Raw genomic sequence first — 24,553 nt, forward strand, 5'->3', positions numbered from 1 at the left:
CCATGGCTTTCAAATATGCAAGGCCGTTGAGGGAGGGCAGCTTGAGAGTGAAAGCAGGCCTTGCTTCAACAGACAGCACCATTTATCTCCTCTGCTTTTTTATGCAGGTACTCTGACGCCTTAAAAAATAAACAAAACACTTAACTCATTCAATCCCAAAGACAAGTTTTTTTTTGTTTGTTTTTTTTTAAGTGTCTCGACATTCAGTCCCAGGTACTTGTAAGTACTACTTGGCTAAAGGAGCGCCTAAAATGGCTGCTGAATTAGGAAGAATGATATAATTAAAAAATTAAGTACTAAATTAATCAATTACTTGAAGTACTTAAGAACTAAATTAATTGAATAGTTTAGGTGCAAAAGGAATTGATTAAGTTATAAACTAAAGTACTAAAGTATGAAAGTAATCCATTTTCTAGCTAATTAAGTGCAATAGAAGATTTTGTTAATTACTAAAATCAATCTAATGCCAGTTTGCATTTTTTTTCAAGTGTTTGGCTAAAAGACGGTCCAAAAATGGCTGAAAAATTAAATGATTAAGAAATTGACTCCTAAATTAATCTGTTACTTAAGGTACAAAAAGAATTACCAAGGTACTGAAGTAATCAACTACTCTAGCTAATTAAGTACAAAAGTCATCAAATACTTTAGGTAATTACGAATCAATTTAATACATGGTACATATTTGAACATATTTTTTTTAAGTGTTTGGCTAAAGGAGTGTCTGTAAACATGAAGAATTGAGTAGTTTATCAATTAAGTTCTAAATCCATTACTTTAGTCACTTAATTATTAAAGTAATTGATTAGTTTGGGTAATACAAGTGGTTGATTACTTCAGGTACTAAAAGAATTGGTTACATTAGGTACGAAGGCACTAATTACTTTAGCTAATTACGTACCAAAGTAATTGATTATTAAGGTAATATCTACTACAGGTACTAAAGTGCTGAAATAATCTATTGATGTCTAATATAATTGAATACTTTAGTACCCTAACCCTAACCCTTTATTTATTTTTACTCCTTTACCCAAAGACTTGGAAAAAAAATTATGGGAGAGTGGTTAGCGTGTCTGCCTAACAGTTGCGGGTTCCATTCCGACTCCGGCTTTCCAGTGTGGAGATTGCATGTTCTCCCCATGCCCTTGAGGCTTTTTTTTCTTTGGATGGATGGATGGGTACTTCGGATTGAATGTCTGTACTCTTAATAAAAGATAAAAATATGCATTTGGAGCGTGACTGTGTTCTCACCAATATGATTAATTTGTCCAAAATGTGAAAATAATAAAAACTTGTTTAGCCTAGATGGCTGTCAGGGTCAACTACTGTCCAGTGCCTCTCGTAAGATATGCTATTAACACAAGTCGACTTCTTGAACAATTTACATGTTTTCCAATTTGTAGCAAGCCAAAGAAAGAGCAGGGCGGGCAGCCTTGTGTGAGGGAGCCGTCTCCATCCATGTGTTTAGCAAGCACCATCTGCTGCATTTATTCAGGCAGGAGTGGAAATATTTGGTTGATTAGGAGCAGATCTGTAAGAGGGAGCTGCCACGTTGTAAACTGGTGCTCTGGAAAACAAACACACATGCGATAACACACAAAAACAGGAACAAACATTTGTGGAAATGATTGTGTGCCAACGACAATTTACACTGGTGGGTTGAGAGGCAATTCAAGGGTTAAAAGTTGTTTTTGTTTTGGTTTTGTACACTTTAGGGCAGTTATAGCCCAAATTTTTAATTTTCAAAATGATCAAATTATTTTGATTCATCACCCAGTCCAAACAGAGACTAGGATGGACTGTCTTTCAAAGTGAGCCAGTCTCTTTTGAGCGTCTCAGATCTTTTCAAGGTCATTGCAGATATGCAGATCCAAGCTCAACAGCTACAGCCTCACTTTGTATACCTAAAATCAAATCAATTCGAACACTTGAGTATGTTTTTTTTTTTTTTAATACACCGTGTATGTATGAATATATTCCAGCTCATTTCATGTCATTTTTTGCATGTGTTCCCAGGTGCAAATCTTGGTGGCCTAATGGATTTGGAGTCTCTCTACCGAGGCGTGGAACAGAGCATCAACAACACCCGTGCGAAACGCACTCGCAGGCAGAGCATGGACCGGGCCTACAATATAGAGGTTCTGCTGGGTGTGGATGACTCTGTGGTCCAGTTTCACGGGAAGGAGCATGTCCAAAAGTATCTGCTGACGCTCATGAATATAGTAAGTGCTGAAAATATCGGACGTATTGTTTAGGATAGCACCCTGTATTTTTTCTGTAGCGCAAGCTGCAGCTAGAGAGTACAGAGTATTTTGCTATTTGAAAAAAAACATCCTTTTTTTTGCTTGATTATACATTCATTACACTTAATTATGAATGAGCAATTTTCATGTTTTTTGCCAATTTACATAAGGATAAACTCAAGAGATTCGAGAATTTTTGGGGGGTGGCGGCATATGCATAGTAATACTACACAATGAAATTCTTACTCTGTTCACTTTCCCAAACAGACTACATAACACAATCGAGCAAATAATAAAGTAGGCAATAAAACAGGAATAAGGACTATAAAAATGACGCTCTAATAAATGAATAGGCATTTTAAATAACACTTTTACTGTAGCCAGAACACATTTGAGTCTGTTTTTTTAAGTGATCAGTAGGAACAGCAACTGTCAGCAACATTGAGAAAGATGGGTCCATTCAACTGCCTCTAAAAAGTAATGGAACATCTCCCAGGTGCACTTGAGCGCTGCTAGCTAGCGGCTAATTTATGGTAGACGCTGTGATAACTGTTGGCCAATCCACCTGCCATGCATGTTTTTGGAGAGTGGGAGGAAGCCAGACTGCCCAGAGAGAACCCATGCAGGCTTGGGGAGAGCATGCAAACTCTTCACAGTAAGGTCAGAGCGAGGTAGATTTGAACTCTGGTCCCTGACCTGAACTGTGAGGTTCTATTGTACCACCCTGAATTAGCATGATTTCAGAATTTTTGGAGCACCAGTCTTTATGTACCAAGGAGTTATGTTCGTCGTTACATTTGTTGTCATAATAAGTGTATTCTCCTGTTTAGCCCATGTCAAAACCAACAACCGAACAAATAAATCTCTTGCTGTGTACGTTCTAGTCTTGCAAGATCTCCTCGTACAAGATCTTGTCTCATCGCTAGTATCCTTGTTTGCACTCATCCCATCTCGGGTGCCTAAATTCTCGAAGGTGACCCTGCTCCTTTTCCATCTCCTCATTGAATGAAAAAGCGTTCTATTTGGGTTGAACGGGGAGTCACGGGGAGGTCGAAGAATGCTGGTAGCACACACACACACACACGCGCGCATACAGACAACAATTGAATGAGAATTCAATTCCCATCCCGCATGTTCTCATCTAGCAATCAGCCATGGGTAATCCTTTCTTCTCCATCTGAATATGATGAGATTTCATGTGTGTGTGTGGTTGTGCGTGTGTGTATGTAATGCTAGGTGAGTCCTGTGCTCTGAAAGGGCGACACATTTCATCAGGCTTTGTGTCCTGTCACCCCTCACTGTCGTCATGTCATCTCTTCCTGGTGTTTATGCATATCAGCGTCCGCGAGTGTGTGTCGGCTTGAACCCTCCGCAGACTTTAAGCTTGGAAAATTAAACCTGTGGAGCACGATCGTGTGTGTGTGCGTGTTTGTGTGTGTGCGGTGCATCTCCGACTGCTAAGCAGGTGCAAACTCTGTCACGCTTCTTTTAGAAGAACACGAGACGCTGTTCGCAATAAAATAGAGGAAGAGGAGAGAATAGGCAGCAGCCCCTTCTCGTCTGCACGGTGGGGGAGGAGGCAAGGCGGCGGAAGAAAAACTATTTCATGTAGCGCATCCGGAAGAAATGATTGACAGCGCGATAAACCGAAAAAAGAAGGGTCGCCTCCCACATGTGGCGTCTTTATAAAGTTTGCTTTCTTTCGCATGGGTGTGTCGCCTCTGCTCACTTTTTTTCCTCCTCGCCGCTCCCCGACTTGCATCTGCAACACCGCTCTAAATGCAGTTGTTTTAAAAGAAATAGGTAAATTAGCATCTTTTCTCAATTATTTTGCAGGGCAAGCTGTAGAACGTTAAATCATGTACTTTTGTTTGACTTTTCAATTTGTTGTGTAATTTTTAGGAGGCCAATTAGCGTCATTTTTTACTTCTGTCTATGTATACAACATCCCCGATGCACTTTTTGCATGTACAGTTTGCAGCGGGCTGCTAATTGAAAATTATAAGCTATATGCTAGGTTGTTGCTGCTGCTTGCACAACAAATTATCTCCAGGCACACAAGTGTCAAATTCAAAGCCCGGGGCCAATTGTTGCCCCTAAAGCAAATTATGTGTTATTTATTTTACAAATTATCTTCAGTGTTAAAAACTAGGGCTGGGCAATAAATCAAATTAGTTCAATTAGTTTTTCATTTTAGAAGTTGAAGATATGAGAAATCGATATTTTGCAAAAGTGGCAGAGACAAGCAGTTTACAAGGCATGTTTACAATTTTGTCACTATTTGACATATATTGAACAATAGTTAAACAACATTTTTCTTTGCTTCCTATTTAAAAAATAGATAACTACTTTTATATGGTGTACTAGAGGACAACTACAATGTTTTTAGGTCAATTTCAATTTCAGTGTTTCGCATCTGATATTTACTGTGTAATTACTCGTATACCTGTGCGTGTCCCCATCTGACAGAAGCCAAAGGCAAAGGTCAAGAGTCACTATTTGATCAAGTGATGTTCAAGCATGTGTGTTTGTACGTTAAGGGTGGGACGCGGGGGTGGACTCGGGGTACTGCTGTGTTGCAGGACATCAAAGGACCCACCCACAGACGTCTGAATCCGAAAACCTGAATTCTATTTGAGAAGTTCAACAGCAGTTCAGTGTGTGTATGTGTGTGCGTGCGTGTTGAATGTGAGCACCGGTAATTCCACTTCCCACTCCTTTCCCATGTGTTTACCTCTTCATACATACCTTCTGATTATTGATATTGTAGCTGAAATTGCGTGATTTCATCATTGATGACCATGACTAACTCATTCATTCCCAAAGACGTATTTTTACGAATCTTTTGTGAGTTTAATCCATCCACTCATCTCTCCAATCATTTTCTTTAGCAGCTTATCCTCACTAGGGTCGCAGGCATGCTGGTGCCTATCCCAGCTGGCTTCGGGCAGTAGGCGGGTGACACCCGGATATGGTTGCCAGCCAAATGCACATATATTACATTTACATCTTACACTTGACATTTTCACTACAGCTGTGAGAAATCTTAACATTCTGGTGTCCTCACATAAAAAGATATAACCTATCACAATGACATGATGACATGATTAGAAAACTTGTCGTTTCCAAAGTGTGTTTCAAACTGGTCGCCCGTCGTATTACTCACTAGCAAAAAAGTGGCTCTCCATATCAAAAAGGTCAGTGATCCCTGCCCTAATAGGTCACTTTAGTTCCTAAAGGGATAGTGTGGAATGTTTAGACCAGGTTTCATTACGGCCAGCAGGAGGTGTTGCAGGTGCTGTATTTACCATTGTCCGTAGCTATAAGTAACATGGCCGCCTCCGGAGAAGTGCCACCCCCATGTAATATAATTTAATGATAACTAGACCTATGATTATATTTAAAACATACTAGTGCTCATTAAGAACACATTCATTTGCAAGTTTTTAAATGTACAATCATTTCATGTATTCCATGAATTAAAACGCGCACCATCAATTAATGACATATTTCAAAACGTTTTCCATATATAAGACGCACCAGATTATAAGGCACACCCTCAATTAATGACATATTTTAAAACTTTTTCATTCATAATATACTAATACTCAAAGTAATAACAATAATAACTCAAATAATAACTCTAAACTCTCAATAGCATAATAACTCAATGTCGATATGACCAACTTTGTTCAACTGTAAACACACAAAAGAAACAGGTTAAGCTTACTTTATCACTTCATTCCCCATCTACCAATCCCAATCTCAATATATCAATATAATCCCAATCTCATATATATATATATATATATATATATATATATATATATATATATATATATATATATAATTTGTTTTTTTAATTCAAAACCTTTTTTAAATTACAGCAACACTGTCAACATAAACACATTGCGAATAATTTGTGTACATATATATATATATATATATATATATATATATAATTTGTTTTTTTAATTCAAAACCTTTTTTAAATTACAGCAACACTGTCAACATAAACACATGAATAATTTGTGTACATATATATATATATATATATATATATATATATATATATATATATATATATATATATATATATATATATATTTGTTTTTTTAATTCAAAACCTTTTTTAAATTACAGCAACACTGTCAACATAAACACATTGCAAATAATTTATGTGTATATATATATATATATATATATATATATATATACATACAGTGCTAGTGTTAATCACACTCTCATTGGATAGGAATAGGCAGTGATAATAAGGGAGACACGTGTGTTTGCGTGTGAGGAAAGTTACTCATGTAAATTTCTGTACATTAAGTCTCGGCGATACAGCAAGCACCTTGAGCTCACAGCTGCCTCATTGTGATTGTTCATGATTGTCTGTTAACAAGCCACAAAAGGAGCTAAAAGACAGATTATCAAGTGGTAAGAGGATCCGGGAAAAGGAAATTGAAACTACTGTAGGTAATAATAGACTGCTCGTCAGCTGGAAGTGTCACAGATATTTCGCATAAGCGCTGTCAGACAGGCAATACAAATTCTCACCATTTGAAGTCTTCCCAAGTGTGTCCCCAAAAAGATGTAGACAAGCTGTGCAAAGCCGCTTCTAAATCACACGGCGCTCATGCCAGTTTGGACGCGATGACTCACTTCTGTCTCATCAGCAGATGAGATGTTTTTAAAGCCTGTTTAGTTACAACAAATGTTTATCAGTGAATTAATGTGATCCACTCCCCATCAAATAATTAGAATTCATCAGGGGTTGACCTTCGCTATATTCGCATTTCCCAACTATTGTAAATGATATACCTGTTCAATACTAACGACAGCAAATCTTTCTTTGGTGTGCCTACCATGCGGAGATTGGTCAATCTCAAAACTGTTGTAATGAATTGAAGGTTGTGGTCTTGCTGGACAGAAATATCTGAGCAAACTGGTTATGGAGAGTAGGGCTCTGGAAAAAAAAGTTGACCAGGTCAGGACAGTCTACTTAAAATAGGTCAATTATTTCTTCTACACCAATCTTTGTTGCAATGGTGGCAAGGGAGACCCCCCTCCAAAAAAAAAAAACAAAAACAGGGGATATCACCAGTACGGAATCATTTGGAATTTAAAAAGTAGAAAAAAATGTAGTTTTCAATCATTGCAAGTGAAACAGCAGTATTTCATAGTAAGAAAAAAAACATGCAAACCGTCTTGACATACAGTATTGCTTTTATTAGTGTACCACCTGGGGGCCAAATAGCTGATGTTATTTGAGTGCTTGAAGACACTTACTGATTTAGTATTCAGCGGCCTTTCACTAAAAGCAATATTAGCACAGGGAGTTTTCCAAAATAAAGAACCTCCCATAAAGGCTGGCTGTGTGGAGTTTGCATGGTGTCCCCTTGCCAGCATGGGATCCCTCTGGCTTCCTCCCACACTCCAAAAACATGAATGGTAAGTGTATTGGACACTCTAAATTGTCCTTAGGTGTGTTTAGGTGTGTGAAAAAAAAAATGTTTCCAACATTGTATTTCTCTGATCATGTTTGGCATTTTCTCAGACTCCATAAAAAGGTTACACTGGTTTATTTTAAGCTTTGTTATTTCAAATTCTGTATTTGCCTCTTCTGAGGCCTAGGCATATCACCTGTTTTATTTTTTAAAATTATTGCATTATGGCCGGATGTGGGTGTGAGCTCGTACAGCAAGTGTGAGCTGCCAGCAAGCTAATTAAGTGCAGATTAAAAGTAGCAACAGCTCAGTTTTTCTTTATACCTCCTAAGCACCTTTCTATGGTTTCCCAAGTGTCAAATCCATTTGTTTTGGTTTGATTCCATGAAAAATGTGTAACATCTACGTTGTTCTGTTTTTATGTTTTTTTAATCTACCTCAGAGATACAACCATGATTTTTTTTTTAAGCCGAATCAAGTTTTGAGTGCAGCAGACACGAAAGCACCAATGACAAATTCGATTGGTTTTATGGACAAGAATCCAATTTTTAGGAGCTTTCCTCATTCCAAGGTCACCCCGCTTTACTTCCCAACATTCATTTTTCATCCATCCCTTGAATTCTTAAGCGTCCTTTAATGTATTTCTGCTTCTCTGTCCTGCACACAGTTAGAGGTCAAAAAGTCCCATTTTGTCTCGTAGGCTAATTACAGTCTGCATTTATTTTGGTTCCACTTGGGTAAACACACACTTCCAGATGGAAAGTGCTGTTACCACTAAAACCCCGAATGTTATTTTAGGCATTTTTTTCAGCGTGACGCTAGTGTAGGAAATGTTGTATAGTTTGCTTTCAAAAGACGTATCCCGATCATTTATCATTTTAACACAATCAAGAAAAGCTTGAATTTACAGTTGCCAATGATGTAGCATGTGTTGAATCAGACATTGGCGCCATGCTGACGCAATGCAGTAAATCGCATCCAGCAGTTTGCAGGAAACCAATTGATGCAACTTTTCGGAATTTTCCTAATGTGCCGCTAAAATTTCCAACTTTGCGCCACACGCACACCAGCATTGAGTTTTCTTGAAGTCTTTTTTCCTCATGTACGTAAATATTTCTCTGCAGGTCTATTTACACATTTCCCCTAAGAATGCATAGTTTCCTGTTTCCTTCTTTCTCTGCCCCCAGTTAGGCACTGTGCTTCCCCACTCTTCATTTGGCTCTATTGGAAACCTTACTCAATTCTTATTCTTCCCCTTCTTGTGCTTGGTGCCACTGATTATTGTTCCTTTCCCCTTACCTCTGCGTGGATGTGTGCAAATGCTTGTGTGTGTGTTTGTGTGTGTGTGTGTGTGTTGCGCTCCACAGCCTGTCCATCAAGCATACTCATTATAGCTGTCTGTTTTTACATCACTTTACCTCATTAGGTAGGCACCACACACACTAAGATCAACAGGCTTTGACTCTCACACCAATTTGGTCGCTCAAGAATAGACAGCAATTTGAATGTTGCCAAATTAAAATCCCTTGGCAGCTTTAACGTGGCCGTAAACTAAAATGGGTAGTCAAAATCAATAGGTTGATTAATCAGAGTTAATACATGAATAATTTATATTTTGGTGGTATTTGCCATGGTCCTTTTGGTCTAAAACAATCAAAGTCAAAAAGTACATCTCAAAGTTTGAGCAATTTTTTTGTGTGATTTTGGCCCTCAAAATTATTTTCATTGTATCAGATTACAAATAAGAATGAAGACATGCGATTTACTTATTCTACTGTTGACATTTAGGTTTTTTTTGTTGTTGTTTTAATGAGACTCGCCTTCCTTTGTGTGTCCTCAGGTGAATGAGATCTACCACGACCAATCTCTGGGAGCAAAAATCAATGTGGTGCTAGTCCGGATTATCATGTTGGGCTATGGAAAGGTAAGATAAATGATGTTGCGGACCTGGACCTCTAGGGGTCTGTGAGCTGTAGCTTGAAAGTCCGCAAAATAATGTGCAGGTGCACACCCACTAGCTAGGTTAAATGGTGCATCCATAAAACAAACACACTAAATGAATTATTCACCCATTTATTAGATTTTGGACACTTAAAGGTCCTGGTTTGGCTGGTATCATTTCTTGCTCCCATGCTTACACGTTAGGTTGAAGGTTTAACGAAAAAAAGTCAACACAATCCTCACAGGAAGGCCGTAACCAGAAGCATATCGTGGACTTTGACGGACACGCTAACCAGTCTGGCACCGACCTTGTTCTGGTACTTTAGGTACAATAAATAATGGGCGTCGAATGGCTCTCAAACAGCTTTGAAAAATGTGGCTTTGAATGAGTCATAAATATTACAGGTAGAAATGTTAAAAAAAAATACATCCAAATATTTGATTTGGTCGATGTCTGGACTTTTTTGAGCTACTCTACTCTGCCCTAGTGTGATCATTAGAGGACATCCTGGCCTTTCCAATATTTCATGTTTGGTCGGAATGCAATTAACTTTTCTGTCTCGCTGATACAAAATGGACACAACAGTGGACAATAACAGGCTGGGTCTCAGGAGGCTATACTGAAAATCCCGTTGCTTTGCAAAGTTATATTTTATTGTCGTTTGGATCCCAGTGGGTCTAAAAGTGCCCTTAGATAAAGTTTTAGAACCCCTGTGAGATAGAAGGCAAGTTTGGAGGTTCCTGGAAACAGCGAGGCCCTTTCTTTTTTTATAATAAGATCTTGACTTGATATACAAGGATATTGCTCCAGTCATTTTGAATATCTTCAGTAAGCGCAGCCAATTCTTTCACACACATAAGCAAGCACACAGACACACGCAACGTTGCCCCAGGGCCTGTTATTCCAGTGGACTGAGCAAAAGAAGAACTAAAAGCATGGGCCATCTCGGGGGAGTGTTTTCAAGTCGCACGCCTTCGCATTTCGGGCACCAAAGCACACAGCAACTTTGGCCGTTATGCAATCAGCCTTACCTCCCGGTAGACTGCGGCACAGAATCATGGGAAGTCCAGGCAAAGATCAACGATCAATGATCAGAATCTCATTCATAAACAGGGTGGGTTAGCGTCCTTTTGCTTTTTGCCCGTAAGTGCAGAGCAGAAGAACAAAGTAGTGATAAAAGAACGTCAAAGTGCAGGGATTTCCCACGGGACGATAGCGGTCGTTATAATGCTGGGATTGCTGCTCTCTGATACACTCATCCTTCTGTAGTCTTATCTTTTCCTCCCCCACCTGCATGTGCGCAGTGCCACCGGAGCCCTGCGACACACACACGCACACACGCACACACACACATGCCTCCATCAGTCATCCTCTATTGCAGCTTTAGCCAAAGCGCCGGCTGTCCATCATCACCAATTACCGTGGCAACCGAGCTGCACCCAGACAGCCTGCAGATTGCCTGTGTGACCCTGAACATGGACACGCCCTCACACAAAAGCAGTATGCCCACAGAATGCCATGGAAACTTGTATCAGGGGCGAAAATAACATCCTCATGTTTAAGGAAGACTCGCCAATCATCTTGGGATTTTTATGTAGTGGACTAAATCGTTAGGTTAATTAAAAGTCAGGTTTCAAACACAAGTTAAAATGTTTTTTTTTGTTTGCTTAATGGAATGGGAATGGGAAGGCATAACAGTACAGTTACTATATAAGGTTTACTATTTTAAGATTTAAGTAAATATGTGTACTGTAGTAGTTCAACGTCCGAGGAGTGCATTTATAGTTTGTCTGTCTGGCATGCATGCAGGGAACCTTCACGGCGTATCTCTCAGAAATATAGTTTTGTTTGGCTTTGTTTTTGTGATGAAAAAAAAAATCTGCTATAGGGGAGACACAAAGTACTGAGGGATGACTGTTTTCGTTTTTTAGAATAGCTGTGAAATAATTTGATTATTGGTTGGTTGTCGATTTTTGGCTTCTATCAATAGAAAGGAGGAAGGAGACTTGAGCAAGGCCAATAAAGATGCGGCATAATAATAAATGGTATACAGTGCCACTGCCCCCTACAGGGTCAACGTCAATGGCGGCTTTTTGTGTCCGATCCATTTACTGTCACTGTGCACGTGTTCTATTTGTGTCTCTTTGCAGTCAATGACGCTCATTGAGCTGGGGAACCCTTCCCAGAGTCTGGAAAACGTGTGTCGCTGGGCCTTTCTGCAGCAGAAACAGGACACCGGGGACGCCGAGTATCACGACCACGCTATCTTCCTCACGCGGCAGGAATTCGGCCCCACGGGCATGCAGGGTAATGACCAAAGAGACACGGTGCCTTTCACAACGCCATCTGATCAACACTATGTGCAAACAAAGCAGAATATTTCAACCTTTTGCTAGCATAGCACACTGTGGCTTTGGCGCTCGATGGTTTTGCGTGCAGCAGAGCGCAAGCTAACAGGAAGGCCCAAGGGAGAGGCGTCTAAAGGCAGTGGCCTAGCTACAAAGAAGCCCTTCAGCTGCCCTTGGGCTCAGCCTTCTACAGCAGAAAATCGATAGACAGAGCAGGGCCAGATACGGCTGCACAATTAGAGGAAGTGCACGACGCACAGGGAGATGAAGACGGCTAGAGACTCGTTTAGGGGTTAGCTTTAGACGCATAAGCACATAAATTTGGGGTTGTGTGCAACATATGATGGCTGCATCTCGAAGAAAAGGTGGGCGGTCACTGTTATCATATAAAGTGTTGTCAAGAGATACAAAATTAGACTCAATAAGGTCTCAACGTTTTTTTCTAATTTTAATACATTGTGTTATTGTCGCAAATTGTAAAAGATTGATACCGTATACAATAACAAAAAGAAGCCTCAGTTCTTTATTTTCTTTAACAGATGAAGTTGTAACTATTTATCTTCCGCTGTATTTTAGGCAGTCCCAAGTGCTGGTTACAATCTTTTGTGAACTCTTTCAGCTGTTTGAATTTTTTTAATTGCCAAATAATTAGAAGATAACATGAAATTAAACATTGTCCATCTTGTCCATCGCATACTTGCTCAAAAACGGGTTGTTCTCAAGTTTAATTTGACAAAGAGCTTTGCTATCGCTCGCTAAATTAGTGTCTTTGTTACCATTGTTCGCTGTGGCGACAGTTGCAGCTGGGTACTTTGCATTGATGAGGTAGGCTAAACTTGAGTTGCTTCTGTGGTAAGGAATGCATCATTATGCATCTACATCAAAGTTGCACTCAGAGCGTTTTTGTTTTTTTAAGTTAAATTTATCATGCATCGGATTGCCAACTCTCACATGCTCATCCATTTTCACGTCATCCTTCTGCTCTTGAACTTGCCCCCCCACACACACAACAGAAGCCCATCAGGTTATGCCAAAATCAATGACATCCATTATTAAATGCAATATAGTATTGAGAAAGCATAAATAGAGATTAAAAATGAGATTAATGCGATTCTTTTTTTAAATGCTTAAATGATGACTGTCATCATAATCATTTAATCTGACACCCCTAATACATATATATATATATATATATATATATATATATATATATATATATATATATATATATATATATATATATATATATATATATATATATATATATATATATATATATATATATATATATATATATACACACACACACACACTCACACAATAGAGACAATGAGTCTTTAATGTTTTACTTCTTTTTACATTGTGTTGTGTAGGTTATGCTCCAGTGACGGGCATGTGCCATCCTGTAAGAAGCTGCACTTTGAACCACGAGGATGGTTTCTCTTCTGCATTTGTGGTAGCACATGAAACCGGCCATGTGTAAGTACCTTGTCATAACATTATGTTCTTTACATGCTTTATCTTTCCATTCCCTTCACTCATTATTCCTCCCGTCCCCTTATTCCCACATGTCAACTATACTGCTTTGCCGCAGGCTGGGCATGGAACACGACGGTCAGGGCAACCGCTGTGGAGATGAGGTGCACATGGGGAGCATCATGGCCCCACTGGTTCAAGCTGCCTTTCACCGTTTTCAGTGGTCCAGGTGTAGCATGCAAGAGCTGGGACGCTACCTCCAGTAAGATTTACGTTCACTTCAAAACTGGATTAAAACTGAATCAATTTACAGTCAACACTTCCAAAAAACACGTCATCTGATTGTCTTTCCCAGTTCCTATGACTGTCTCCGTGATGACCCCTTTGACCACAACTGGCCGTCGTTGCCGCAGCTTCCTGGTTTGCACTACTCCATGAATGAACAGTGCCGGTTTGACTTTGGTGTGGGCTACACGATGTGTACTGCGGTAAGTCAACTAACATAGCTAGACACTTCTCCTCAGCTCTTAGCAGTCTTTCAGGTTACAATGTTTCTTTTATGAGAGTAGTTTTAGGGTTGGATACGAGCAACTCATGTACAGTGTTCCCCCGCAGCATCGCTTTTCAAAATGTGTGCAGTTTTACAGTAATGCCCTCACACAGCTCTTCTCAAATTAGGATACAAGTACAAATATGGGGATGTGAAGACACTTGAGGAGGAATGTGAGATTTTTATCAAGGAACCCAATGTAAAGCTTTTTAATGCCTTGATAAGAATGGCACGTTTTCAAATTGAGAATAAATTAATTGGAACAGGAAATTATTAATCCGTAAATTGTGTTTTATTGGTGCATTTGCAAAACATTATCTTCCTTCATTTATTTTTATTTTTTTCAGTTTGATAGGTCAAAAGTGAGGCAATTTTATAGCAATTCCTATTGCTGGTTTGGGGGTACTTTGATTAAAAAAAGGTTGCAAATCACCACCCATGAAAAGTGGGGACATGGAGCTGCAGTTCGACATTAATAAAGCCATCAAACACATATAGTAAATACAATGACTTCGTTATTGTTGGCCACAGCTCACAGCCAGACACTCACAAGCTGGAGTGTCATGTCACTCTCCCAGGCTCCGCCTCCTAAAGGCCCCCCAATACAACGTGTATATTTTATTTACAGGGTTGCTAATCTTACAGGGTTGGGACGTGACGTGCTCAAGGTAAGCCGTGATTGGTCAGTTGCAATAGCCCTAAGCACATGTGATGTAATTTTTGTTGGACAGCAAGTGGCAGAATGTGTTTTCACTCATTCACTGAAGTTGATGAGTATACGTTTTTAACAGGGATAGGTGGGGAGGATTTTATGCTACGCCACTGTAAATTTCAAACTTGGAAACAACTGTACTGATCCACAATCACCAGTAGATGGCGACAGTGCTGGATTTTTAGATATGAAATGAATTTTTGTGCAACCTACCTTATTTCTACAGCTAATTTTGGATGAGCGGAAAAACGTCAGAATCTATTTGTTTATATATATATATATATATATATATATATATATATATATATATATACAGTATATATAAATTTAACCTACGTATGGGTAGAACTGATGCCACTGAACAATTTGAGTGGTTGAAGGAAACAAAATATTCCTAAATAACTTTTTTCCACCTTTAAAAACATCTACAAAATTGTATGTAAAGAGTGCGCACAAGCGTTTTAATATTAATTTTCACCAAATCCTTGTGGGTGTGGAATTTTTCTGCCACAATTAACGGGGGTTCACTGTACTTTGTGATAAAATAAGGGTCTCATATGCACTACACACCAATTCACATTCTTCTGATGTCCTCTCCTTTGCTCTCCCGGCCACTGGTGGGATTGATATCATGCTTAAAAGCAGGTAAATCGGTTTTGACAGCTCTTCCCCAATCTCTTTTCTTTTGTAAATCCAATTTTTAATCCATATTCAATAGTTACTTTGTCAGCAGTGGTTTTACGTGACCCCATCTCAGTGTCGGGGTTTTATTTTTTTGTGTGTCTTAAATTCAACATGGTAACTGAGCTTCAGGCAAGCATCTTGCAACGTTCCGCTTGATTGACGAAGGGTTGGTTGAGGAGCTTTTGCGCACTTTGCTAGATTACCCTGTATTCTCTTGTCAAACCCATTCCCCTCAGCTACAAAAGGCAGGCCTTTCAGGAACGCAGGTAAGGTAACCCCACCTACCCGAGGACATTTGGCTCGTTGTGTTTCGATTTCTTTTATTTCCTGTGTCATCGGAAAGTTTGTTAACGTCGCTCCGTTTGTTTGTTTTGTTGCAGTTGTACTTTGTCTCTGTTCCATTGTCTTTTTTTGAGACTTCAGCCTGCAGGATTCTAAAACTCTTGTCAAAACATTACACACTCTGAAAATCTTATAGTTGAAAACAGGGGTCCGCAACCCACGGTTGCAGAGCTGGGTGTGGTTCTTTCATCCCTCTGCTCTCAGTAAGTCTCAGTAAGGTGTTTCTAAACTTTTGACTGGTACTGTAAATATTTTAATTATTATTTTTGCAAATCGAAATATAAAATAAAGTAATATAAAAAAAAGGACAAAAGAAATTACATTTTTGGGTGGTTGCAGGTCATCATTTAATTTAGTGTTCTTTTTAAATGCTATGATATCCTCACTTTAGATGTCATTAAAAGGTTTAAAGGTTTGTTTTTCTGAGTATTATATGGTATTTTCCACGCTGTATGGCGCATTGCAATATAAGGCGCATGGAATAGAAGCTACACTAGTGGCTGGGGTTGCGTTATGCATCCACTAGATGGATCTGCTGTGTTAAAGGGAATCTCAACAAAACAATCAGATAAGTCAGTCAAACTATTAATATACAGTACAATCCTAAATTAAAAATAAAGATGATTTGCGGAAAGTGCTATCTGAAGAATGGCAAATAATACCTCTGGATTACATGACAAAAACGTTTTAGATCAATGCCCAAACTTATCAAGAGTTTAAAAGAATATTAATTATGATTCAATGAAATATTCAACTTAAAATTTTGAATCAAATTGCAACCAAAAATGTCAAAAATATATTGTTTTGTCGAATTGAAAACTGGATTTATTTGATAAAATTGTGCTTTCTTTTACAAAAACTGGCAGTTTTTGCATCAACATTGTAGCATATATAGCATTTCAAAATTTCAAACAGGATGTGAGCTTTTGAGAAAATTGGAGACATTTGGGTGCGCCTTATTGTGCGGAAAAAACAGTAGGTTGCCGACCCCTGGTCTATAAAGCGGAACACGCAAAAAGGAAAAATTCTTTGAATTATCACATGGCAGTGGGATAAAATAAAAAAAACTCCTTTTTCTGGCGCACTCTATAAAAGAGTGGAAAAGGTCTGGAAGATTGTCTTTCCCATTCAATGGGAAGAAGAAGCCTGAGCCAGAACAGAGGCAGTTTTTTTTTTTCCCTTCAGCTTTTAGGATCCTCCAGCCTGGCGTCACTGATGGTTACCTACCGCAGTCTTTCCAATTGTGACTCACCCTCTGACCTGAGGGTCCCACGGGGTCACGGTGAGTAGAGTCATTACTGGACAGGAGGTAGAAGGGCCTTTATCAGTGGTTTACATCCGACAATGAGGGAGAACTCAGTCTCTGGTCTTTGTAGCCATGGCCACTGAGGTTGTTTTTTTTTTTTTCCTCTAGGCTCTTGAATCTTCTGCCCTCTGACCTCCCTTGCGACCGTTTCATTCAGAGAGTCCCGTCTCTCGTGCATCCTTTGGCTTAGTTTGCATGATTGGCTGTGTGTTTCTCAGTGGAGCGTAATGTGCAGTGACAGTGCAGGGTTACTGTTTTTGTTGTGGCGATGATTATTCTTCATGTTTTTCTTTTTATCGGCCTCATTCCATTGCAATTTAATTCTAAGCAGATTTGTCTCTGTCCTCCGCAGTATCGCACCTTCGACCCATGTAAGCAGCTATGGTGCAGCCACCCGGACAATCCCTTCTTCTGCAAGACCAAGAAAGGACCGCCCATCGACGGCACCACGTGTGGAAATGGGAAGGTAATAAAATAAATATTTACAGTTTGTCCCGAGTGGCCTCACTGAGCGCATTTGTGGTCTTGCAGCATTGTTTTCAAGGTCACTGCGTCTGGCTGACAGCAGACATCATCAAGCAAGATGGAAATTGGGGTTCGTGGAGTGAATTTGGACAGTGCTCCCGCACGTGCGGTGGCGGAGTTCACTTTCGCACGCGCGACTGTGACAATCCAAGGTATCCAACGAGAGAAGACTCAGACTCAGTAGGCTCATAAATATATCGTATGGCTGCTGAACTAAACTGAAATGAGAAGTGAATTATCAGCCAGGAGGTGTGGCTAATAACATTAAAACTAAAAGGTGAAGTAAAACATATTTTATAATATCAGAAATGTTTGTATATTTTCAAAATTGAATCCTGAGTTCGGATTTTGACTTTTGAGTTCTGCAGAACAAAAGTTCTCAAAATTACAGTTCATCATATTTGTTCAAAACCAATTCAACTTCGCCTCTAGCGTCTTCTATACACAATATGAATTACAAAACATAAAGGTAACATGATAAAACGCTTTTGTTTTAACTTTTTTTCATAGTTTAATAAAACCCTTGCTGAATAAAAAACTGAGATAGAAATTGCTGCACAAAATTATAAAAAATGCCATAAAATGGTGGATTTACATATATATTTACATATATATATATATATATGTATATATAGTAGTGAATAAAAAACTTTTACAAAATTTGCACAAAAAAATGGCATGTCTGCTTTTGCGTTTGATCAATGAGTTAGTTAGTTTCTGCTGGAAGAAAAAAGCTGAAAAGACAATAAACAACAAATTTGAATTTAGATGCTTAGTTAGCTCAAATTTAGAGGATTTACATGACAAATTTTCCCCAAAGATCCAACAGATTCAGACATTTCACATACTTCCAGAGACACGAATGATAATCATTAAAACAGGTCCAAACCTCATGTACAAAACATTTGGCTAAAACCCATGAATGAAAATCTTGTGGCATCATGTGACCTTCCACCAGACCGGCCAACGGCGGGCGCACCTGCGTGGGGGCCACGTACCAGTTCCGGATGTGCAACACCAACGAGTGCGAGGACATCTACAGCGACCCGCGAGAGGAGCAATGTCACGCTTGGGACCCTCGCTTGGAACAACCCAGCAACAAGCAGTGGCTGCCCTACGAACACCCGGATGGTGAATATTCGCACACGTCCTCCGCAGGAGAATGAAGTCATGTGGTCAAGCGCGAGGCAAAGTGATGATGCACCGCTAAACAAAATCCAAAAAAAGAGGACTTAACACATGATTTTTGACTGCGGTCGTTAGATGGTTATATAAATGTTATGTTCCGATATGGTCATCCACATCTGGCCATGATTGAGTAAAGCTCTGAGGTATGACTACACCCTCCCATAAAAACACGCCGTGTCTTTGCAAAGCTCTTTAAAAACAGTTCCCTCTCTCTCTCGCTCTCTACCACATTCCCTGATGTCATTCGACCTTGGCCGACCCCTTGCTCCTGCACCTGTTTCTGCTTCCATGTTTCTGCTACCATCGCTTGCTGCTAAGGGACAACGTTTCACTTATCGTCGAAAGTTTGGAAACACATTCAAACTCAGACCTCAGCCACGTTAAGCGGTCAAGTGGTTCAAACTGTTAACTGTTGAAAAAGCGCTGCTGTGGAATGAAAATCATTCCACGTAAAAACAAGCATGATCCACATCATAAAGCTGCTTGAGTTAAAACGCACAAAGCTGTTCATTTCTGTTTCGATAGAAGAATAATTTCATCAATAATTCTTCGTCGTGTTAATGATTTAAGGGCTAATCTACAATTCACAGAATCTTTAAATAGATTCTTTGCCTTTTTCTTTTTAGCCATTTCAGCTGTAAAAAGTTCATATTTTGTCTAATTTGAAAAAAAAATTCAGGTACAATTCATACCTCAAAAGCATTTTGTCAGTTCACATACACCAGCACCTTAATTTACGAACGTCTCTAACTAAGGGGAAAAATTACAATATAATTGCAATATAATAATGCAATATAATCATCTTTTTTTTCAGGCACTTTGATGCACTTGATTATTTTTTCAGTTTTAGACTAATCTGTAACCCATATAAACGCTGTTAAAAATAGCAGTTGATGAAAGTTTATTTATATTGCATTCTTCTTTTGTTAATGTTAAAAAGGATACAGGTTTGGGTATACTTATTTAAGTTTTATAGATAATCTTATTTATTGTCAACGCGTCAAGTTTGGGGGCTTGGCAAACTATAATTGAGAAGCACTGCTGTAAAGTAATCTGGCATCAAAACTCATGATGTCTAATTGGCCTTGGAACGGATTGGGCTATTATAAAAAGCGCCTCTACTGTTCTTACAAAAAAAAAAAAATCACGTGACGAAATGACATCCAGAACGAATAAATTTCAAGTCGAGGTACCACTGTATATTTAAGGGCTCAGGTGACAACCAATCACAGCTCAGCTTGCTGATTTTTCTAAACTGTTCCTGCCAGGTTCCATCCTTGATGTGGTTATGTATAGTTTGAGTCACACACTCACACACATTGATGTCCATGAAACATAACGCTTCCCTGAGTATTAAAAAAAAAAAGTGCTTAAAAGTGAATGCGTTTTACCTATTTCCCTCCACAGCAAACAAACGCTGCCACCTGCACTGCCAATCCAAAGAGACGCGGGATGTGGTCTTCATGCAGCGCATGGTCCTGGACGGCACACGTTGCTCATACAAAGAGCCGCACAACGTGTGTATTCGTGGCGAGTGCGAGGTGAGTGATGTCAGCAGAAAGACTTGACGCGCTCGCGTTCCTGTTGCCTCTCAACCAAGTCTGTGTCCGCCTGAGCAGAAAGTGGGCTGCGACGGTGTGGTGGGCTCCCTCAAGCAAGACGACAACTGTGGCGTGTGCGGAGGGAACAGCTCCACCTGCAAAACTTTCAAGGACACCATCACCCGCACTGTTAAGAAGCAAGGTAGGCTCACGGCCAAATCGGGTTTCATCCGAGCAACTGTCTGACTGGCAACGGTTTGGACGCGTTACTCTGGACTGAACCATATGCAGATAAAGGTCGCCCTCTAGAGGACGAGTTGTGACATTGACACAGTTGCATGACGCTATTTTTTTTTTTTAGTTTAGTTTGTAGATGACTGAAGTTGCAAAAATCCGGGAATGTTGAAAGTTTAAAAAACTCCCAAACTTAAAAGGATACCAAACTTGTTCAGCCTTCCAATTGAAAAAATGTAATATTTTATCTGATTAATACTTTTTTAAAATGTACTATTCACTGCCATTGACAGCAAAAGACATAAAAAGGCCATTTCTAGAAACATATCAACGATAATCCGAGTAAACATGAATGCAATTTGTAAATTGTGGTTTTATTTTTTTTCTAAAAAATACAATAATTATTAATTGATGAATTTATTTCCAAATTATACAATAATTATTAATAAATAAAATAATTTAATCCAATCCTTTTTTTTAAAGAGGCTAAGCAATCAATCCCAGGCACTGGAAATTTTTAAAACTTTTTTTATAACATTTTTAGCTAAAGAAGGGTAAAAAATGTCTGGTACTAAAAGTACTAGAGTAATTAATTACTTTAGTTAATTAACTACGACCGTAAATCGATCAAGTATTTTCAATAGTTCAGTACTAAGGCAATCACTTACTTAATGAACTTTATGAACCACTAAAGTAATAAATTCCTTTGGTGTAAAAGTAATCGATTACTCTAGATACAAAGGTCATCTGTAACTTTAAGAGCAAAAATAATGGTTTACTTAAGTACTTTATTAATTACGTACCAGCCATTTTTAGACCCTCCTTTGGCAAAACACTTAAAAAAAAAGAAAAACAATATACTATAGCAGTATGTCTTTGAATTAGTTTATAAATTGATATGTAATAATATAATCACCATTTAAATCACCTTTTGTTTCCTCTGGTTATCTTTGACGTATTAGTTAAAAACAATCTTTGACTTCATCAGCCAATGGCAGTGAATGCGGTAATAATTAAAATAATCATTTAATAAAGGCATTTTATGTTTATTGAGTTTATCGGAGTCATTTTTGGTTGAGTGTATCAAAAAACATGGCAAGACTGAACTCTAAACATAACCAACTCAATGCCAGAACTTGATTAATACTCAAAGTAATGACCAATCAGGGCTTACCAGTGTTATGTGTTATTAATTGTGCACGAAAACTAATTTTATCTAGCGATAGAAAAAAAAAAACTTTTTACTACTGCTGAATAAGTTTGTATCCCATTTAATATCGTTCACTCAGACTTTTCCATTCAATGTCATTTAAAGATGTTAAATGTACAAACCGCTTCGAAATCATTTCAGGTTTCCTCAAAGTTCTTGAAATTCCCAGAGGTGCGAGACACTTGTTGATCCAAGAGCTGAAATCTACCTTGCACACTTTTGGTAATCTCGATATACTTCTCAACATGTATGCATTGCAGTTATCACGGTCTTAAATGCTCCCAATTGATTTGTTTTTGTTGGGTTTTTTGGGGCAGCTGTGAAAAATGTGGCTTCAGGACTGTTTTTTATAAACGGGGAAAATGAATACCCTCAATCAAGATCGATCATAGAAAAGGGGATCGAGTGGGAATATGAAAACGACAGAAACAAGGAGACACTTCAGACCACAGGCCCTCTTAGACATGGAATTCTGATCATGGTAAGTTTCGACCCTTATTCATTCACCTGAATTATGTTTTCATATTGAGGTGTCAAAATAAATGTCTGTGTCTTTCCTAGGTGAAATTACACGGTGATGAGGAGGTGAATTTTTCCTATAAGTACATGATGAACATGGACGGTGATTCTGCCATCCAAAATAACCTTCTGGTGGAGGACAGCGCCTATGAGTGGGCCCCGAAGAGATGGTCCTACTGCTCCAAGCCATGTGGTGGAGGTACAAAGCAAGTGCAGCTCCTCGCTGCATGAACTGCTTTTTTTTTAAGCTTTTTTTTGTGTGTGTGTAGGGAAACAATACCGGCGATACGGCTGCCGAAGAAAAGTGGACAGTAAGATGGTCCATAAGAGCTTCTGTACCAAGTCCAACATGAAACCTCGAGGAGACACTCAAGACTGCAACCAGAAGCCCTGCCCTCCACCTATGTACGTAGAATACTGCAGTACACCATGAAATAGGGCTAATTATATTACTACATCGAAATCTACGCTGTTTTCTACACATGTAATATAGTACACACTACTTTACTACACATGGTTTTGCAATGGAGTCACTATAACTCAATTCAGCAATAAGTTGTTTCCTGTTCCGATTCATTTTCTCTCAATTTGAAAATGAAAATGCACAGATCCTGGCACTGCATTAAAAAAGCAATCAATTTGATTTACTAATACCTGGTCAAATCTGACATACCTTCAAGTGGGAACCGCTGATCTAGACGACTAAACTGTGCTAATGTTGCAGAACAGGAAACACCCACAGGAGGATATTCTACACAAAACCTATTTGTACATTTCTGTCACTCAACTCAATCTTGTTTTTGTGGAGTTTTATTAAAAAAAAGTGCCACTAAAACAAAGGTGCACATAAATCAAATCAAATGAGGTAGCACTCATAATTCTAATGAGAAATAACTGTTTAAAGACATAAAACGCGTTCAATAGAGGACTGTAGAAATGAGTGTTTGCAGTAACAAAAAGTAGTTTGTTTGTTTTTTCCCGAACTAAAAAAAATAACTTGTCCCATAAAATACATAAATTATTGTGCCCAAATACTGAAGGAGTAAATTGAATAAATCTAGACCCGTGGCTCACATAAGCATTGAAACCTTGATTTACGATTTTGCATTCACTCTTCAGCAAAAAATAGGCTGGCCTCAAAATACTTCCTGTTTTCCCTCTTCTTCTTTCAACCTTAGTATAATACATGCTAATGTTCTGCCATCTAGTGGCCAGTAGTGCAATTGCACCCAAAATGAATGAGGCAGAAGAAAATAGCGTTTGCATTTCTTATCAGCTGGGTTGCAGGAGAATGGCAAAACTGCAGCAAGCCGTGCGGTAAAACCGGAATGCAAGTCCGCTTGGTCAGCTGCATCCAACCGTCGGACGACAACACCACCAGAGCTATCCATAATAAATACTGCAACGACGAGCGTCCGGAGAGCCGCAGGTCTTGCAACCGACACGCCTGTCCAACCCAGTGGAGGGTCGGACCATGGTCCCAGGTGCTGAACACAAACATTAATCGTGTCCCGCTTTACCGCCGTCTCACACTCATCTACTGTAGAGGTTCGATATCTTGCCCAAGGACACTTCAGCTGACTGATGTTCTCAATTTGTGACTGCAGTGCTCAGTGACGTGCGGTAACGGGACTCAGCAGAGGCAGGCTGTGTGCCACACAAGAGATAACACCATCGGCCTGTGTTTGGACAGTAAACCCGACACCATCAGAATGTGTCGGATGGATCCGTGTCCTAGTGAGTAGCCGGAAACCCTCCGTTCCTCAAATCAGCAAAACAAAATCATCACTTGACTTGAAATTTAAATGTCAGCCATTTTAAAAAAGACAGAGAACAGCGGTACATCTCCCGCCCAATGTCTCTTCAGGTTAAGAAACAGCTTTTGTGAAAAATATTCTCCTTACGGAAGAAAATTCAGGATACAAAAGGAGAAATTGTTGGTATATAATAATGAGACGCGAGACACCAATGCTCGCTTGAACAAGACTGTAATGTAATACATCACAACCCATGATATCTCCCCTTCTAATATTTGTGACAGTTTTTGATGCATTTGTGTAATTTATTGATATGCCGGCTTGTCCACAAACGAGAGAGACTAGTTCTTTGCACTGATGTTTACTGTGGTCTTGCACTTTTCATCTTTACACGCTTCATCTTTACACGCTTCATCCACATTTTCCACCAACAGTTCACCACCTAACGAAAATTGACATTAGCTTCGGCTAACATTGTACATATTCACGCAAAAACACATACATACCATTTCGGCCTGCTCTAAACGAA

At 39.1% G+C, this 24,553-nt stretch overlaps 1 protein-coding gene across 3 annotated transcripts in view; it reads left to right on the forward strand.

Moving 5' to 3' along the window:
* Positions 1 to 24,553, forward strand: part of LOC148413946 (A disintegrin and metalloproteinase with thrombospondin motifs 2-like) — a 116,947-nt gene that overhangs the window by 84,415 nt on the left and 7,979 nt on the right. For 2 of the 3 annotated variants that reach the window (XM_088431176.1, XM_088431178.1), the window contains 18 exons: positions 2,014 to 2,219; positions 9,531 to 9,614; positions 11,783 to 11,939; positions 13,354 to 13,459; positions 13,575 to 13,718; positions 13,812 to 13,944; positions 15,639 to 15,668; positions 17,403 to 17,516; positions 17,582 to 17,727; positions 18,534 to 18,706; positions 20,171 to 20,304; positions 20,383 to 20,506; positions 21,890 to 21,970; positions 22,066 to 22,229; positions 22,310 to 22,466; positions 22,537 to 22,672; positions 23,544 to 23,751; positions 23,875 to 24,004. In XM_088431176.1, coding sequence (XP_088287302.1) covers positions 2,014 to 2,219; positions 9,531 to 9,614; positions 11,783 to 11,939; positions 13,354 to 13,459; positions 13,575 to 13,718; positions 13,812 to 13,944; positions 15,639 to 15,668; positions 17,403 to 17,516; positions 17,582 to 17,727; positions 18,534 to 18,706; positions 20,171 to 20,304; positions 20,383 to 20,506; positions 21,890 to 21,970; positions 22,066 to 22,229; positions 22,310 to 22,466; positions 22,537 to 22,672; positions 23,544 to 23,751; positions 23,875 to 24,004 — 2,427 coding nt within the window. The remainder of the gene's footprint in view (positions 1 to 2,013; positions 2,220 to 9,530; positions 9,615 to 11,782; positions 11,940 to 13,353; positions 13,460 to 13,574; positions 13,719 to 13,811; positions 13,945 to 15,638; positions 15,669 to 17,402; positions 17,517 to 17,581; positions 17,728 to 18,533; positions 18,707 to 20,170; positions 20,305 to 20,382; positions 20,507 to 21,889; positions 21,971 to 22,065; positions 22,230 to 22,309; positions 22,467 to 22,536; positions 22,673 to 23,543; positions 23,752 to 23,874; positions 24,005 to 24,553) is intronic. The other variant, XM_088431177.1, reaches the window with a different exon arrangement.

The sequence above is a fragment of the Hippichthys cyanospilos genome, chromosome 13 (genome assembly GCF_059441005.1).
Source record: "Hippichthys cyanospilos isolate Australia breed blue-spotted pipefish chromosome 13, RoL_Hcya_1.0, whole genome shotgun sequence".
Taxonomy (NCBI): Eukaryota; Metazoa; Chordata; class Actinopteri; order Syngnathiformes; family Syngnathidae; genus Hippichthys; species Hippichthys cyanospilos.